At 39.9% G+C, this 18,551-nt stretch overlaps 1 protein-coding gene across 1 annotated transcript in view; it reads right to left on the bottom strand.

Moving 5' to 3' along the window:
* Positions 1–4,563: 4,563 nt before the first annotated feature.
* mnat1 (MNAT1 component of CDK activating kinase) overlaps positions 4,564–18,551 on the bottom strand; it is a 118,581-nt gene continuing 104,593 nt past the window's right edge. The window contains exon 8 of the mRNA XM_078234227.1: positions 4,564–5,135. Coding sequence (XP_078090353.1) covers positions 5,015–5,135 — 121 coding nt within the window. The 3' untranslated portion in view covers positions 4,564–5,014. The remainder of the gene's footprint in view (positions 5,136–18,551) is intronic.

The following is an 18,551-nucleotide window of genomic DNA, read 5'->3' as shown; positions in this document are numbered from 1 at the left end:
ATGCTCCACTGTTGAGATAGTGGATCCTTCCACTTCAATTTGGTTTACTCAGATACAGGACAGTAAAGACACTGATGCTATTTCTTTGGTATCAAAGGCAATGAAAACCAGTCAAATAGTTAAAAGCAAATTATTGTGGATGATGGAATCTGAAACAAAAACAGAAAATGCTGGAAAATCTCAGCAGGTCTTACAGCACCTGTGGAGAGAGAATGAGCTCATGAATCGAGTCTGGATGACTCTTCATCAGATAGACCAATCAAATAGTTGCTTAACATTGGAGAAGTTAAAGAAATAGAATGACATCCCTTGCTCCTCCGTCCGCTCCCTGCCACCACCCCATCTAAGTGGATCCCCATTTCCCCCCCCATGAGACTCCCACTAGGGCCTGCCCCTTGGCACAGACTGGCACTGCCAGGATCATGTAGTTGTAAATCTGGTTTTCTGGGCTTTAGTAATGGAACTTATTTTTGCTTTTGCAAGGTCTGGCAGCATCTGTAGAGAGAAAAACAGTGAACTGTTTTTATAATTCTGCTTTTGTATCTAGGGTCAGTACCGAGCATTGTCATGAAAACTGCACAAATTAATTTTCTCCTCCATTTCCTGAAAACAACACTGAATCTCTCTCTCTCATTCCACTGCACCTATTGTGATATTTACGCATACCCGACACTTGTCTAAGCATCACTCTTCCTTCCTGTCACGTTTCAGATGTCATGGTGAGCAACTATTTTGGGTTGAGATTTCAGGTTTGTCTCAATTAAAGTTCATATTTTTCTGCCACACTTCAAAGAAAAGTGTTTTTTTTAAAGATACTTTCCATGAATAGAGCCAGGATATCTGCAATCACTTAATTATCTATTCAATACATAAATACTTGATATAGTTTTGTTCTCTCCTCTGATTGTTGCTACTTATGCTGGCTTTTTCCTTTTCCCAAGGCCACCAGGAACAATTTCTCTTCCAGGCAGTAGCCTGAAATGGCTGCCAATTTTGAATTTACATTTGCCAATTTTAAATGAAATTTACACATACCTATCCCTTAATGGAAAAAAAATCTTCTGCAGCCTCTTGGGTCACTTATGCCCCAACCCCTGAGCAGCAAACAATTGGGCATAGTGAGCTCAGCACCCTTCATTGACTTTTAGAGCAATGAAACTTATTTCTTGAGCAGCTGTCTTTGCCACTCCTCTTAACTCCACCTCACTAAGGTATAGCCAGCAACCTTCCAACTCCAGTAGCTGACTCTTCATTGCAGATTGACCTGTATACTTGGCTGCTAATTACCCATTGTCTCTTCTTCAGTTCAACCCACTAAGCTACTTTGTATAGCCATGGTTGCTCCCTGCTCCCAATGTGACCACCTCCGGTGATACCACAAGCTACCCTACCCTACCCTACTCTTGTCATTCCCTCAAGATGGAGCTAACTGCATTTGTCATTTGGGGTGTTTGGTAGGGTTCGGGTGGGTACCTAGATGACTGCGAAGGCTAATCTCCACTCAAGTTTTTGCAGCAAATAGAACTGGATAGCACAGATTATTTGAGTTTTGTACCTCGGGATTTCCTGTCCTGACATTTTCTCAATGCCTCTGCTCTGCATTTGTTTTTGAACAAGGTCGCAGTTTTTTACTTGGCTGTGCCAGGTACAGCAATCCTGGGCGAGCTTCTTCCAGGACTCGAAGTTGATATCAAAACACCTAATTGACGTGTGTGTGTGTGGGTTTGGGGGGGGGGGGGGATGTGGCTTTGCTGGTCAGTAGTGTTGTTACCCAGGAGTTGTGAGATTTTTATTCTTTCAACATTACTGGGGTAATTAATCTGGAACTATCTGAAGCCTACAACTTAAAGAAGAGTATCGGATGGTTCCCTGTGCAGACAGTTTGAACTTCCGTCAGGCAACTGCTTTGCACTCCTTACATGGGGACCTCTGGGAAGGGGTCCCCAGTGCATCTTTGGGGTACCTCCCAGATATGTCTCCCTGGCTATCATAGGTTATGGGCCAATATGTTGCGGATATTTGTCATACCAGCTTGAGTGAGCACCTCCTTGTCTGGTACTTTTTCTTGCCCTCTGATCTTCAGAAGCTTCCCAAGGCAGCTCAAGTGAAAGTGATTGAGTTTCTTGGTATGTTGTTGGTACACAGTCCAAGTCTCACAAAGGAGTCTGCTGCTGAGATATTTGCATAATCATTGCTGATGGGTTCTGGTCATGGACTGAAACCTTGAGCTTGAGAAAGAGATTTCCTTGAGCAGGTTTGTATATTACTTTGGTGTTCTTTGTGCAGATTGTAAGGCTGAAGTTGTCGCATGTACTGGAGAACCAATCCATGCTATGTTGCATGTCAAACTGAAACAGGAGTTCATGGACAGTCACTGGCAAACAGAAAATCATTAAGTTTATACTTGAAGTCCTTGGTCTTTGCCTGGAATTGTCACAGATTGAGCAGTTTCCCACATACATATCTGATTCTGATGCTAGGATCAACATCATGGAAGGTGCTGGAGAGCACAATGAAGAAAATCATGCTGAAGAGGGTTGGTGCTAACACGTAGCCCTATTAACTCTTAGTGACTGAGAATGGATCAGAAAACTATCACCCAGGATATGTGCATGTAATGAGACAAGAGGCCAACTTAACCCAATAAAGAGGACCCCCTCCACCTTCTGGACTCAATAAATACACTTCACAATCCTTTACCTTACTCTCAGGCATCCATTACCCTAATGCATTAATATGCTGCAAGGAAATGGTTACAAATATTAAGAGCAGTAACAGGTCTCCCTGGGAAACATACACAAATACATCGCATATATACATTTTGTCTGGTCGTTGCCTGCTATTGCACCTCCTTTACATGGCTAGCCATTGAGTGGTCCAGCAGTCTCTCAGCACCTATATGAGTGCTTCTGCCTTCCCTTTCTGGCACTGAACAGCTGTTGATGGTCAGCCAGTGACCACCAGTATCACCTCTCTCCCTACTGGCTGTTCAGACTTCTGAAACATAAGTCCTTAAGTGTCTTCTCACCCTTATCTGCCAACATGATCCCTCTGCAACCTCTCGGAGAAGATGCTTCTTTTCCTCTCATTGCCTTCAGATGCAGCTCCACTCTCCATCTGCCTCTATCACCCTCCATCTCTCCCAGCTTCACCTAGTCTACTTCTGGCCATGCAAAGTACAATAGTTTTTTAAAACTCGGAACACAGGACTTGGGAGCAGAAGTAAATCATGGAGTCCTTCGAACCTGCTCCACCATTTATTTAGATGATGGCTGATCTGATTGTGTCTCAACTGCACTCTGCCCTGCATAACCCTCGACTCCCTTGTCAATAGAAAATCTGTTTTAACACTCATGAATAAATACAATGACCCAGCCTCCACTATTTTCTGGGGAAGATAATTTTTTATTATTTATTCAAAAGATATTGGCTTTGCTGGTTAGGCCAGCATTCATTGCCCATCCCCAATTGCCCTTGAGAAGGTAGTGGTGAGCTGCTGCCTTTATCCACTGAAGGCCACATGGTGTAGGTACACCTACAATGCTGTTAGGGATGAATAGCTTTTGGGAGAAAACAATTCTCATCTGTATTAAATGGTCGACCTCTTATTTCTAACTGTGTTCCCGGTTCTAGTCTCGCTCACAAGTGGAAATAGCCTTCAGGTATCTATCCTATCAAATCATTGCTCAACAACCCATGATTTCCCATCCTCCCAGCTGCAGCTGCCAACATTCCTGTTTGAATTGCATCTTAAATATGCAACCAGGCATCCCCCACCCTATCCACCCCCACCAAGTAAAATATGGTCAGATGCCAGAATCATGTGGGCAGGCAGAATTCTTGCCGAGTAATTTTTCTGAAGAGCTCAAAAATCCAGCCCCAACGATCAATTGTCACTCCAAATCCACAAGATGGTGGGGTAGGAAATGGAAAATGTCACATTGGTGTCAAAGGGGATACTCAAGGCTGGGGCTGAGCCATGTTGTTTGGACAGAAGGATTTTTTAAAAAAAGATGTGTCACAGTTTGCAGTTGTTCCCCATTTCCCCATTCGGCAGCTGCACAAAGCTTCTGGCCATCCCTCAGGAACTGGGCCACAGAATGTGCAAGTCTGCAACACTTGTTTTCGACAAATCGTTGGGAGAGCAGCAGCAGCTGATACTTGACTTGATATGTACAGGGATAATCAACGTAAAGGTGCACAGTGCCTATAAAGATTAAGATAATATTAAGTTTCTCAACTCCATCACAATCTGTATGTGAACAACATAAAAAATGCTAAAAAGGATAAACCTAAACAAAATAATGCCAGCTGAATTCTTTTGGATAACATTTCAGAAAGTTCTAATACATAGAAAGATTATGAATACCAATATCTCAAGTTGCAGCACAAGTAAAGGCAGGTGTCATTAAACTTTTACATGTATTCACCTCCAGTGTATTTGTGATGAATGCAGTAACCTTTTAAGATTAGTTAATAAGACAATTAAGTTTTTGACTTCCACATATATTTAGTCCCAATATAGTTCTGATCCATGTTAAGGTGAAAGAAAAATCAGGAATTAAAAGGTGTAAACAAGTTTTATTCAAAATAAATGAAGACTTTTTCAATTGACTAGACAAACATAGGAGCTTTTATCTTTACGCTATACAGGCAATCATTACTGATCCCCATCAATATCATCTTTGGCTGTGTTGAGGAACACTTATGCTTCCTCAACCTTCAGTTATCAGATATTAAGTGGTGCATACACATCTGTGACCAGTATTTAGCCAGTGTCTCCTTCTTCCTGTAAATGGATCGCGACACACTCCTTGTAAATAGAAAATGCTAATCTTTGACTTTATCAGCTGCTGTCTCCAAACAGCTGTCCAAGTTCAAGTTCTTTGGCTGTGTGTCAATTTTCCATTCAGCTGTGGTGTGGCTGATAGTTTTTCTTTTACAGAGATCTGGTTGTTGAAGCTCCTGCCATCAATTCAATGGCTACCTTTGAATCCTTCTTCTGTCTATCAGGCTAGCTGGACTGCCAGAAAAGTCCACTAAATGCATCTTGCAGAGCGCGATAGCATGCAAGTGAAGAGGTGTAGCCTCCAGCAAGATCCTGGGGTGTGGCAGTACGTACATGGTTCAGGTACCTTAAAATAAAATGAAAACACAGCTCTGAGAAATTAGTTTGCATAATTCCTATTAGGCTAATACAAGTAATGGAAAAGTACATTAATGAGTAAATCCATATTTTCTACAGTTGATAGGTTCTTAGTAGTTGTAGAGCTTGAAAATTAACATCTAAAGTATCGTACTTTAAAGACTTCTGGCAGCAGTATGGCATAAGTACTAATTTTGAAAGCAGTAAGCAATGGAAAGTACTGAGTAATACTGTCTACTTCATTCATTGACGGTTGCCAATGTTAATGAAGTCAGCTGCTATTAACAAAGTTTTCTTCCCAGATGTTGCTCTTCTACCACAAACACTGATGTAAACGGAGATATCAGCTGGAATTTTACCGGCATGCCCGCCCGAGCCTAAGATCATGCCCAAGGCCAACGGAGATTCCAGGGCGGGCATGCCGGTAAAATCAGGGCCATCCTCTCCATGTAGGCTCAGATCAATTCCAATATATTGGTTTGCAATCAAGACTGTGGCCGTACTATAAGTGTTGGGGGACTGCAAAATATGCAATACTTAACTCCTTACTCACAAGAGCAGCAAGTGTTTACCTAGACTGGTGACCAACAAAAGTCTTTGCAAATGGGAATTTTGCCAAAGGATCCACTTTGGAATATACTCATTCAGTAAAAACTTAGAAAGGCATGGATTAATCAGGCAGTAAGCATGGACCTGTAAAGGGCAGCTTTTGCTTAACTGCTTCAATTCTTTAAAAATAAATCAGCGAATGGATAACTGGAATGCACTACATGCAAAAATGAAATTTCAGATGGTATTTGATAGGGTGCCATTTAAGAGACTTGTTGTAAACATTAAGACATATAACATGAAAGAAAACGTAGCTGCACGAGTAGTGAGATGTCATGGGGAATGTAGAAGGGCAAACGGGTGTTTTTCAGATGGATTTGAGGTTGGTAGCCAACTGCTTATTAAAATTTGCTGATAAAATAAAATTGCAAATTGAGGAAGAAGGCAGATAGGGGATCTACGTAGATTAGTGAAGTGGGCAGATAAGTAGCTGATGTAGCTTAAAGAAGAAAATTATGAAATACTGAATTTTAAAAAAGAGCAGTGAAAAGCAAATATAGTCTAAACAGAAGATTTGAAAAACAGAGATAAATAGTTTCTAATTTAGCAGTAGAACACTGTACTTGACAGGTTCTGTGGATAAAAATGTTTTGAGGATAAACAATAAAATATTGTTTCCACTTCTGGTAAATCAACAAGGGGGCACATAAAACTCAGGATTATCCCCAGAAGACTAGAGGAAGAAGTTAGAAGAAATGTTTTCACACAGGTTGTTAGACAATGAACAAAGAAAAGTAAGCACAGGAAAAGGCCCTTTTGCCCTCCAATTGTGCCGATCATGATGCCTTAACAAAACTAAAACTTCTGCTCTTACTCGGTCAGTATCCCTCTATTCCCTCCCTATTCATGCACCCATCCAGATGCCTCTTAAATGTTGCGAATGTGCCTGCTTCCACGGACAACTTTATACTAAAGGGCTTCTGAAATAGAGACTATAATCATTTATAAAATAAGTATCAGCAAAGGATATAAGAAATTGGAAACAGGCATATTACAGAATAATGTTGATAATCAGATGACAGGGTAGCATGGTGATCAAACTGTCTCCTCCTGTGATGTAATTTACAATTTTAGTATTTTAAGAATACGTTTTTTACAACTTGTTAGTGGGACATTTGTGCAAGTACTGACCGATTCCCCTTGCATTCCACGATATCTGCTTGAAGGCACTGGTCAGTTAAAGGATATATTTGCTTAGTAGTTTTCCAAATAAAGGTTTCCATTGTGCTTGGTTCCAATGTTAATTCATTCTGAAGCCAGTTGGTGAAGTAGGAAACCAGACACCAATCTTTTACTTAATACTAGATTTATTTACAGAATACAACATTATAAATGTCTGTCTCCTCCCTAACCAAAACCCAGTGTCCCAGACGCCTCTCTTTATAAGATTTTCAACAAAGATCTTGTCTGTGTTTGTGATAGTGGCGTGTAACAGATCACTCAGGAAGTCTAAGTCGCTGTGACAACATGCACTTTTACATGTATGTTGTAGTCTGGAGCTATGGACAGTGATAGTAGAGGCTCCAACTTTCTTTCCATCAAATGACTGACCAGGAATCTCTCCCACAAGCCACTAGCTTTTCTTTGGAATATTTTTACAATGTGTGGAGCAGGAAAGTAAAAGGAATAGGTGATCACACAATGATGCAAATTGTAAATGAGAAGAAATTCACTGCAAGATCAACTGGAACAAATTCTGCCTTGACTGTTATTACTAAGGTGTAATAAAATTATAAAACCTGTACTATTCAGAGCAGCTCGGTAACTTTGAAGCTTGGGAGCTGAAGTATTCTTATATACTTTTCTATCTGACAGAGTTCAAATAAATGGCACTGAAAGCTCTTAGGGCATTTGTAAAATGCAAAATAAGAACAAGAAATTTAACTAGCCAAACATTTAACTATCAAAAAAGGCATTTTCTTGGCTCTGCTTAAGCAAGGTAGGTGAGGTGAATCAAGCATGTGGGGCAATTTTCTTTCAAAAGGATCTGAGAGTAATAAAAGATGCTTGCCACTTTTGTTTATAATGTCCATGTTGAAAGTTAAAGTTTATTTATTAGTCACAAGTAGACTTACATTCACACTGCAATGAAGTTACTGTGAAAATCCCCTAGTCGCCTTTTCAGGTACACTAAGGGAGAATTTAGCATAGCCAATTCACCTAACCTGCACATCTTTGGACTGTGGGAGGAAACCCACGCAGACACAGGGAGAATTGTGCAAACTCCACATAGGTTCAATTCCTGGCTTGGTTCACTGTCTAAGTCCCTGGTGCTAAGAGGCAGCAGTGCTAACCACTGTGCCACCCGTATCCACCCACCCATGGGGTGGATTAAAACAAATCAAGTTATTCATTTCCCATTAAGAACCAGATTATGCCTTTAAATTAACCTGCTTGTTATGATCTGGAATGCACTGCATGAAAGGGTGGTAGAAGCAGATTCAATAGTAATTTTTAAAAAGGAATTGGATGGATACTTGAGAAGGAAAAAATTTGCAGGGCATGCAGAAAGAGCAGAAGAATGGAACTCATTTGAAACCTCTTTACAAAAACCGGCATGCAGGCCAACTGGGCCTCTTCCTGCACTTTGCGATTCATTGAACCTCTGGAGACAAGGAATTTTCCCAAAAAAATCGGGATGGTTTGCTATTTTAAATAATCAGTACTACATTTGGAATGCTTTAGTACAAGAGCAGATTAAGAAAAAGTTCCAAACTCCTATTCACCTCATCGTACACTAGCAACTTACATATGCACCCCAAACATCTTTAATGTAGCAAATTGTCAGAAAGGGGAAGATCAAACACTGAGTGGGAACTAAAAGATTAGAGATGATATCCTGATAAAAGCTGCTATCAATACATTTCAGAACATGCATGAAGTGCTAGCAGCAACTTTTTATGACATAAATGACCAGATAAGGTATCATCTCCAGTGGTATCAATAACAACATGTTGGGACTTATTTGATATGGTTTCACTCAAGATTCAATTCAGTTTAAGAAGAGTTAATGTCCACAGATACAGCATCATTCAACATTGAAAAAGCCAGTAGTCACTGGGCAAAGGGTAAAGATCTGAGCAATCAGAAATGTCAGTGACCTACCCTGGAAAGAAGTGGGGCAGCCTTCAAAGTGGTTACTCTTGTGGAATATTAGATTTCAGACAAAAGTAGGTTTGGTTCTAAGCAATTCCTAGCATTGTGATAGAATTTGTTTTCATTCAGCGCACTTTACACAGCTTTGCTGAAGAGTGAAAAATGCCAAACTAATTTCATTCAAAGTGGTGCCCATGATTTACAGCTCAGCAGGCCAATTCTCTCAATGTATATACTTGAGGGAGTGATCCAAGGACTGTGTTTATTTCAATCTCTCTAAGCAATGTTTGTCAGGGACACAGGGATAGACACAGCAAAACATGCCATGATCTTTTGGCATAGGGCTAGCCAGCTTGAAAGTGAGTTTTGCTTAATTATTTATATAGTAGAGGAATAGGAGGAAATAGATATAGCTCACTGCGTGATGGTAATCTACCCATTCTCATATTCTATCGGTTTATAATTGGGACTCATCTTACTGGAGTGCTTTTCAGTCCGCCTTCTGTAAACATAAGAAATTGCACCTGTAGATGTTTAAGGGATCATGGTATCTCGTACATGCAACAAGAGGTCCATATTATGAGCTCCAACTTACACTATTGTTTAACTAAACAGAGTAGTCATGGTGTACTCCAGATCACAAAGAGGCACAAGGTCTGCCAATTGTTACAAATTTCAAATGTTTGTGATGTATGTTCTCTCTGACACTGCAAACATGTGGGAAATATAACAGTGACTGAAGGTATGGTTAAAGAATGAGATTCCAAGGAAGCTCTTTAATCTAAAAGAAAGTGGCAATCTTAAGAACCTCTATATATAATAACCTGTAGTGTAGGCTGAAACTCCAATTTTTGCACAATTTTACAGCTATGACAATTTAGACCACTGTTACGATCCCAGCTGCTGTTACTACTGGATAAGTCAGATCCCCAGGATAGAACCAAACTTTAATTTTTTTATTTAAATACCTTGATGGCAGCTACTGAACAGTCACGGGTCTGCTATTCTATTCCCTAACACCAGTAACAGGAATAGTCCAAAGATAAGAAATGGGACCTTTCCAATAGATTAGCCACTAGACTCGGGAGCGGGACATTGGTGGAGATAATGGGGTACGCAGAAGAGAAGGAAGGAGCAGGAAGTAAGTTGCATTGATTCATATCAGCAAATGTACATATTAACCATGCCCCTTCTGCATAGCATGTTAACTAATTACATTAGTGGAAGCTGGTTGCATAGTCCCAGAAAGTTGGAAATTTTGACACCATTTTGTGCGTTTTCTAGGACCTGTCAAGCCAAAATGTAATTTCTCCCATAAGTATTAGAGACATTTTATTTATGTAATGAATGTAATGGCATGAATTCAAGATAAATTGGTTTAAATGGGTTAATTCAACCATTAAAATAACAGGATCAGGAATGTCAAAGCTAGGCACTAGAACCTTATATTGTATGCCTATGGAAATAAAAATCATCGCACATTACAATTATTTAAATATTGCAGAAAGAGTGGTTTCCAGGAACAGACATAGGGATTTGAACTTTGTGCTTTCATATTCAGCTGTTTGGAGATAACCATCCTTCACTTATTGAATATTAATGTCCCTCCTTATATTTCTCAGTGGATGTTGACCACTTTCATTTTTGTGGAATGCACTTCCCTTTATCCACAGATTTACTGTTCCCAACTAGTTTTTGCTCGAAACATGGATCTTTCTAGAACAATGATGCTACTAAAAACTGTGATTTACTAACGTGAGGTCTGGAAAAGTTGGGATTTTTAGCAAGAAGGAGATGGAAAGGAAGTGGGGAGGGGCAATTGGGGAATACAAAATTATCTTTTGACATTAGAGGTTTTGATTATTTTAACAATTCTGTCATCAATTATTACTGTTTTGTAGTATATAGGGCAGTGTTCTTCAAGCCATGTTTTAATATTTACAGCATTTTAAGATTTCTTTATAATGAAAATAGCTGCTTTGTTGAGTTCTTTGTAGCCTATTCAGCAGAGGAAAGAAAACAGATATTAATACTGGTAACTTACTCGAGCAGACTATTATTATGAAGGTGTATATGATAACAGGAAACATTGTTTGCCAAGGATGCTTCTGAATGCCAAAATCAGTTAGGAGCCGGAATCTCCCAACTAAGCTCTTTTGGCTAACTATAAGAATCAAACACACTATATGTTCATTCTTTTATTAACTCACTAAACTATTTGCAGATGATTTGCAGCGGTAGGAATCTCCATTCATACATATAGTTGTTCCTCCTGCACAGTACAGGAGGAACAACAGTATTTTGCTGTGAACATTTATAATTCTACAAGTATATTGCAACTAAAAACTCAGATTTATTACTGTCTGGAAAGGATGGGAATTTTTTTTTAAAAGCAAGGAGATAAAGGGGAAAGGAGGAAAGTGACACAAGGGAATATAAAATTGATTTTTGGTCAGAGGTTTCAACTATTTTAAGTCTGTCATCACTTAATAATGTGTTTCAGATAGTATTCGCAAGCAGCATTTCTAACCCACATAAATATTGACTGGCCTTTTGGTGGGAATCTGGAACTCAATGCCGAAAGGGTGCTGGAGACAGGAATCCTTACAATATTTAAGCAGCATTTACATGAGTTTGAAATGTCACAGCATACGAGGCTATAGGCCAAGTGCTGGAAAATGGGATTAGAATAGACAGGTGCTTGATGGCCAGCATGGACATGATAGGCCGAAAGGCCTCTTTCTATGTTGTAAAACTTTATGACTCACTTTGATAATCAGGCCTCTTTTAAATGCAGCCATGAACTGATCTTGAGGGTCGAAATATACCATGGCAACCCCCCGATTCCCTTCTCCCACACTTGTCTAGATGTTGAATGAGATGTTAAAGGAGGGATGGGATGGAAGGCAAAAAATTGAAAGGTCTTCTAAATGACTTGAAGATCTAATGGAGAATTGAAGAGAGATGGGTGAAACCTGCTTTAGACAGACCACTCAAGATGATTATTGTTACGGCCACAGCAAATGTTACTGCTGAGCAAGCAGACCCAGTAGTGAGGTCCGTCTCACTGAGTATAAACCTTTTATATTGTGTAAACAGGGAGGAAGAGCTATTGATCCTAAAAACACAGAACCCCAGTCACATCTTTAGAATTTTTAAAAAATGTATTGCAAGAAACAAAGCTTAAGTACACAAGATTAAAGTTACACAGCTAAAACAGTCTTACAGAACAACACACGTACACACACGTTTAACCTTTCATCTCTTAGACCTCACAATCTGTCTCTCGTAACCTTCCTCCTGTTTGTTTAAACCTGGGCATACACCCTCGCACAGCTTTCTTTATCTACACAGATTACCAACATAATCCCAAAAAAAGAACACATCTCTTATCACATTACAAACTATGAATTGTGGGCAGCAATGCCTCACTGATAATGAAAATGGATTTGGGGTCACGGAGCATTGTGTATTACTGATTTATACAAAATAATGTAACTGCTACATTTCTGGTGAGAACACTGCCACCTTGGCGGAAGCAAAAGCAAAATACTGTGGGTGCTGGAAATCCGAAATAGAAACAAAAAGTGCTGGAAATACTCAGCAGGGCAGGCAACATCTGTGGAGAGAAACAGATTTAATGTTTCAGACTGATCTTCTATTAGGTCACCTCAAAGGAAAAAGAAAACATGCAAGTAGGAACACAGAATCTATCCAACAGTCCCCTAACCTACCAGTAAATTACTTTAGATACATCTCTGTCTGCTTCAAAGTCAGTTGCTATCTGTAGATATTTTTGTATCTTTCTTTGATGCTTAAAATTCTGGGGGAAACTTGTAGAATGGTATTTCCAGACAGTAACAGGTAAATGGGGGAAAACGGTAATATCACTGAACTAGTAATCTAGTTCAAGCCCACGCTAATGTTCTGGGGACATGGGTTCAAATCCCACCATGGTAGCTGGTGGAATTTAAATTAAATTAATAATCTGGAATTGAAATGCTAGCCACAGTAATGCTGACCATGAAACCAGTGTAGCGCCGACCATGAAATCTGGTTCTTTGGGAAGCAAATCTGTCTTCCTTACGTGGTCTAGCCGATATGCGACTCCAGATCCGCAGCAATATGGCTGACTCATTAACTACCCTCTGAAATGGTGTGGCAAGCCACGCAATTCAAGGGCAATTAGGGATGGGCAAAGAATGCTGGCTTTGCCAGTCGCACACATCCCAGGGAAGAATAAGTTTAAAAAAATATGACTCAGCAGTTCAAAACTCTGAAAGTTTGCGCAAATAAATTCCTCTTCATAGAATCCTACAGTGCAGGAGGCCACCATTTGGCCCATCGAGTCTGCAACGACAAAAATCCCACCCAGATCCTATCCCTATAACCACATACATTTACCCTAGCTAGTCCCCCAACACTAAGGGGCAATTTAGTATGGCCAATCCACCTAACCCGCACATCTTTGGACTGCGGGAGGAAACCGGAGCACCCGGAGGAAACCCATGCAAACACAGGGAGAATGTGCGAACTCTGCACAGACAGTGACCCAAGCCAGGAACCGAACCTGGCTCCCTAGCATTGTGAGGCAGCAGTGCTAACCACTGTGCCACCATGCCATCCCTCCTGCACATCTGCTATTTTACAACATGCCTCTGAATATCCAATATGTAAAACTGCACCTTTCCCAGAACCTGGTGGTGTCTTAATTTAAGGATTCAACCAAGAAAAAAAGTATTGGATTTTGCAACACTATCCTTTTTTGCTCTATAATAGATTGGCCAAGTGCAGCTGAGCCTGAAGCTGGACAACAGGAAATAAGGTTTGTAACATAAAACCTTAAGATGGAGAGCACCGCATAAAAGGTCATGCAATTGAAGATTTTTTTCACAATTACTTATTGATTCATACGTGTTTTATAGTATTTCCAGGATTTCGAAATCAGAACACCATTTGAAATACAGGTGCTCTCTGTAATGCATTTGTAAAGCTGTAATCTTTTATTAAATTATTGCCAAGGGATCCTTAACTTAATATTTTGACACTGAAGTGATTCAGAATTTAGAAAAGGTTGAAAATCCTTGGCACACATTTTTAAGTTAGATCGTTAACCACTATTTTTTCAAACAAGGCTCAACAGGTAAGAATGTGTCAAGTGGGTAATTAAGCCAAAGGTTGCATTGTTCAGCCATTATCAGTGAATTTTCAGGACTATTTGCCTCCCTATATGGGCATAATAGTACATACTCACAGTTCTAACAGCTGTCATCCCTTCAATTACACTTTGCAGAAAACTGCAAGCTGTATAAATATTCCCCTAGCAACCATATGGTCACCAATAAAAGGAACTAAATTAGCCAACTAAAATAACCCCTGCATTTAGTTGTGAGAGCAACCACAAAAGTATTTTTCTACTTCTTTACAAATGTGTTGTGTCCTGTATTAAATGTATCATGGTATGAACAGGCGTCCATATTCGATAGGCCACCGGTATGGTCAGATGGGCCTATTCAGTTGTATTTACATATAACAACAATAATTTGTATGTATATAGCGCCTTTATCATGATAGTGTCCCAAGATGTTAACCAGAGCCATTATAAAACAAAACCTGACACTACGATACGCAAGGGGATATTAGGGCAGATGACCAAAAGTTTTGGTCAAAGGGAGGTAGCAAGATGGAGAGGTTTTTAGGAAGACAATCACAGAGTTTCGGATCCAGGCAGCTGTAGGTAGGGCCACCAATGATAGAGCAATTAAAATCAGGGATGAGTGGGTGAAATTAGAGAAGCGTAGATATCTCGAGGTTTCTAGAGGAGATTAGAAAAATAGGGAGGTAGAGCCAGCTGTCAAGGAAAACTGACTCTGTGTTTTCAGATGGTGTCAAGGGACAGCATGTAGATGAGAAATACAGGGGGTCCAAAGATGAAACTCTGGGGACATTAGAGGTAACAGGAATGGGAAGAAAAGCCATTGATGATGATTCTCTGATTACAATTAAATACAGTAAGAAGCCTCACAAAACTAGGTTAAAGTCCAACACATTTTATTTGGTAGCACGAGCTTTTGGAGCGCTGCTCCTTCATCAGATGAGTGGGATCATTACAACTAAATAGTTAGGAATGGGACCAGGCAAGTACAATCCCACCTAGCTGGGTGATGATGGAAAAGCTTTGGAGGGGGCTAGTGTGATCAACTATGTCAAAGGCTACATACAGGTCACCAAGGAGGTGGGATAGTTTACCTTTGTCACAGTCACTTTATTGTCCATATCAGAATTCATTTTGGGTACATTGCTTTTTCACTTAAAATTTACATATAAATGAATAATAACCATAAAAAGAGAAAAGTACCCAATTGCAGAGGTCTAACTTTGATTAAAATGTATTAATGATTCCAAGGCATTGAAATCATTAGTCAGTCCCATCTTGACATCCTCATCCATTCATCAAATTCTCAATGAAGTGGATTGGAGATTTTGATACGAGCCATTTTGGTACTGTGGTAGGGGGTGAAATCTGATTGGATGGATCAATCATGGAATTCCAGGAAAGATGAGCACATCTGGAAAGTGACAACATGTTCAAGGACATAGATACGAAATCCAATAAGTTGCAGGCATTGTGATGTGAAGATGTACAAAGAAATAAAGGTGAGAATATTGAAAAAAAAACAACTCTGAAAAGATAAATCAGCAAAAACACAAAACAATTGAGAATTGTTGAGATTCTCAACAATTCCTTCCAAAAGAAAGGAAGACTGGATACAATCCAATGAATAGAAATTGGACTGAACTGCTGTAGTACTGTCTGAAATTAGGTAGTGATCTTCTATTTGTTTATATTTTCATAAACCTTTCATTTAGCCAAATACTGAAAAGGTAGAGGCACAGAACTACTCAGAGGTTTACAACTTCTAGACATGACGGACTGTTTTTATTAAAAATAAATCTACATTATACTTGCTCTAGCTTAGCAAGTGAACGTAACTGGACTTTGAACTAATTTATGGTTAAATCTCTCTCAGAAATAACTACTCAATATGGGTTCTACACAAAATGTATCAGGCACAACATAGCAACGTAGACCTCTGTGTTAAATTAGATATGCTGTGGTTTCAATTAATTTTGTTATTGATAAGGGCACAATCATTTAGCACAGAGATGGGGAGAAATTTCTTTGGAATTTGCTACCGGAGAAGATTGTGAACGTTGTATCATTTGAGAACATTCAGGCCGAGAGGGACAGATTTCTGATCTCTCAGAGAACCAAGGAATATGAGGAGTAGGTGAGAAGTTAGAGTCGAGACAGAAGATCAGCTGAATGATGGAGTAAGCTTGAGGGACGATATGATCTATTCCTGCTCCGAGTTCTCATGTTCTTATGACATGGGGGTTAGAGGTCAATGTATTTGCCACAGAAGTATCCCCATTAAGCAACTTTTAAACATGACCTATTGGAATTAATCTTATATTTAAGTTTAAATATACCTCTACTGTTTCATCATCTCATAAGCCCAGAACTTCCATGGAGGGGCAATCATTGTTGGCTTACCACTCCACTCCTTTTTATTTATCCAGGGTGGGAGCTACACATTTCTCACCCAATCCTCCATCCCGGGCATGATGAAAATTCCAGAGTCCTTCCAGTGCGGAGTAGCAACGTCAAAATTGAAGACCCACCTTCTTTATAATGGCAGTAGCTACTGTAAACCAGGGCAATTTAAAGGTCCCAGCCACTGTGGGAAGCCAGGGAGAAAGTAGCATGCAAGGCAAGTGGGTGAGGGGGTTAGGGTGATCGGGGGAGGGGGGGGAAGCAGTGGGAGGTATTGTGGGGGGATGGGGAAATTGATGAGGAGGGTTCAGGTGGATGAATGGGGTGCCTTGCTCTGGGGGGGTCCAGTGGGGGGAGGGGGGGGGGGGGGGAGTGGTCAGTATCGTAGTTAGTAGTAGTTTTAATCCTTCCAATTTTTGCTGGGTAATGCTAAGAGAGTCAGAAACATCCAAAGTCCCCAGTTTAGATCAGAGTATTGGATGGTTCCAAGTACAGGATAATTGTCCATCAGGAATTTAATCTTCCTGGACCATTACCGTGCAGTCCTTGCATGGGGACTTCCAGGGGTCCACCAGCACATCTTCTGGGGTACCTCTATTGTACAACACGTAGAAAACAGAAGTTCTGGGCTAATGTGTTATTTCATAACTGTAATAGTTAGGATTAATGGACACTAGAGGGCAAAATTACAGCACGTGTTGAAGAGCTATGGCTCAAATGCAAAGCATCTGATAATTCTTTGAAGTGTTAAATGGAACAGTGCTAAGACAATGGGATACAATGGGCGATCAGCAAGTAAATAGAACTACCACAGCACAGTATGAAATTAGGTAGTGATTTCCCATTAGCTTCTTGTTTCATAAATTACTCATATGCTTTCAGTTAATTCGCTTGAATACAAAAACAGTAGACAAATATACTCTTCCATTGTCTCTCAAACAGTTACAATTTAAAATCCTATTATCTTAACGCTGCACTGAAGTTACTGTGAAATTCTCCTAGTCGGCACACTCTGTCATCTGTTCGGGTACACTGAGGGAGAATTTAGCATGGCCAATGCACCTAACCAGCACGTCTTTTGGACTGTGGGAGGAAACCAGAACACCCGGAGGAAACCCACGCAGACACGGGGAGAATGTGCAAATTCCACACAGACGCGACCCAAGCTGGGAATCGAAACTGGGTCCCTGGCACTGTGAGGCAGCAGTGCTAACCACTGTGCCCCCGTGCCGCCCCCTACACAATACAGTATGTTATTGGCATCCAATGCATGCAGTACAGATATGAAAAAAGTCAAAATGTAAGATGCATCATTGACTTTCCAAGTCAAATTATCTCATGTACAGCAAAGTTGGAGAATAGGGAAGTTGCATTTCAGCAAGATAATAAATTACATGTGTAGGGTGCTTCCAAAATTTCTGCGCCAACGTTTTTCAGGTTCCACTTAGTTTTATAAACAATCCCAACGTTTTCCATCTGAATATTGATCAAGTACACGAAAACTTCACACTCACTCACAGCAGTACAACATTTGAATTAGTATTTATTTTGTAACATTTTCTGCCCACTTGTGCTTTTGCTCTATCTTGTAGAATTACATTTATTTGAAGTGCCTGTACATTCAGCAAAGTAATACAGCAATCCATAAAGAAAAATAACTTGTAAATAACAAATCCAAAAACCGAGACTGGGCACAAAATCAAATTAAGGAATATCAGATTTCTTAATTGTGACTAAACATGCATGGCACATAGGCAGTGAATTGGTTAGGCACCAGGAGAGACAAGTTTGAGGGGCAAAGGCAACCACCTTCCAAAAGGGGAAAAAAGTATTTTATTTATTGCAATAATTAAATTATTAGGGTGGAAGAACAAAGTCATAGAATCCCTACAGTGTAGGAGGAGGCCATTTGAACTACCCAAACATATTTTGGCTTTTGGTTAAAATTTATCTTTTGTTTTTTGAATTGAATCTGTGGTGTTGCTGGAACTACCTCAAGATTTAATCCAAAGCAGACCAGACCAGTCGAGTTGTAACATACTGATTTTACACTGCAGACAGTGTTGGATCTCAACTCAAGTACACAAATGTGAATTTGACTTAACTACACTGATGAATCATTTTGCTCCAAAATTATACCTC

Source organism: Mustelus asterias, chromosome 18 (assembly GCF_964213995.1).
Source record: "Mustelus asterias chromosome 18, sMusAst1.hap1.1, whole genome shotgun sequence".
NCBI lineage: Eukaryota > Metazoa > Chordata > Chondrichthyes > Carcharhiniformes > Triakidae > Mustelus > Mustelus asterias.
The sequence above is the reverse complement of the archived record's forward strand: the minus strand, read 5'-3'. Positions and strand labels throughout refer to the sequence as shown.